This window comes from Micropterus dolomieu, linkage group LG12 (genome assembly GCF_021292245.1).
Source record: "Micropterus dolomieu isolate WLL.071019.BEF.003 ecotype Adirondacks linkage group LG12, ASM2129224v1, whole genome shotgun sequence".
Taxonomy (NCBI): Eukaryota; Metazoa; Chordata; class Actinopteri; order Centrarchiformes; family Centrarchidae; genus Micropterus; species Micropterus dolomieu.
The window spans coordinates 35,961,229-35,961,827 of record NC_060161.1 but is presented as its reverse complement, the minus strand read 5'-3'; the positions used below and the strand labels follow the sequence as shown (position 1 = coordinate 35,961,827).

General features: G+C 45.1%; 1 protein-coding gene across 2 annotated transcripts in view; it reads right to left on the bottom strand.

Annotated features, from left to right (window-relative positions):
- Positions 1-25: 25 nt before the first annotated feature.
- The window catches only part of LOC123980308 (H-2 class II histocompatibility antigen, E-S beta chain-like), a 236,945-nt gene continuing 236,371 nt past the window's right edge, over positions 26-599 (bottom strand). Inside the window, exon 8 of one of the 2 annotated variants that reach the window (XM_046064631.1) lies at positions 26-210. Coding sequence is in view for 1 of the 2 variants with exons in the window: in XM_046064629.1 (XP_045920585.1) it covers positions 207-232 (26 nt within the window). In the remaining variant the exon portion in view is untranslated. Of the gene's footprint in view, positions 233-599 lie in introns of both variants that reach the window. The other variant, XM_046064629.1, reaches the window with a different exon arrangement.

Here is a 599-nt window from a genome sequence, read left to right as displayed (position 1 = left end):
GAACTTCTGTTCAAAGTACAAATACCAGAAACTGAAGCATCAGATCACACGGAGAGGGAGCAGGTCTGACAGTCCTGGATCAGGGTTTAAAGAGACCATCAGAGAACCAGCTGTTCAGCCAGTCTGCTGAGCTGAAACACAGGAAGCAGGATGAAGCAGCAGCTGCAGGATCGGGTCCAGATCCAGATCCAGGTCCAGGTCCAGAATCAGTTAGTGGGGACCAGAATCCTTCCTGCATTAAAGAGAAGAAGCTGGAGTTAACTGGGTTCAAACTGGTGTAAACTGGTTTCAGACTGTGTGTACTGGTGTAAACCGGTTTCAGACTGTGTAAACTGGTGTAAACTGGTTTCAGACTGTGTAAACTGGTGTAAACTGGTTTCAGACTGTGTAAACTGGTGTAAACCGGTTTCAGACTGTGTCTACTGGTGTAAACTAGTTTCAGATTGTGTAAACTGGTGTAAACTGGTTTCAGACTGTGTAAACTGGTGTAAACTGGTTTCAGACTGTGTGTACTGGTGTAAACTGGTTTCAGACTGTGTAAACTGGTGTAAACTGGTTTCAGACTGTGTGTACTGGTGTAAACTGGTTTCAGACTGTGT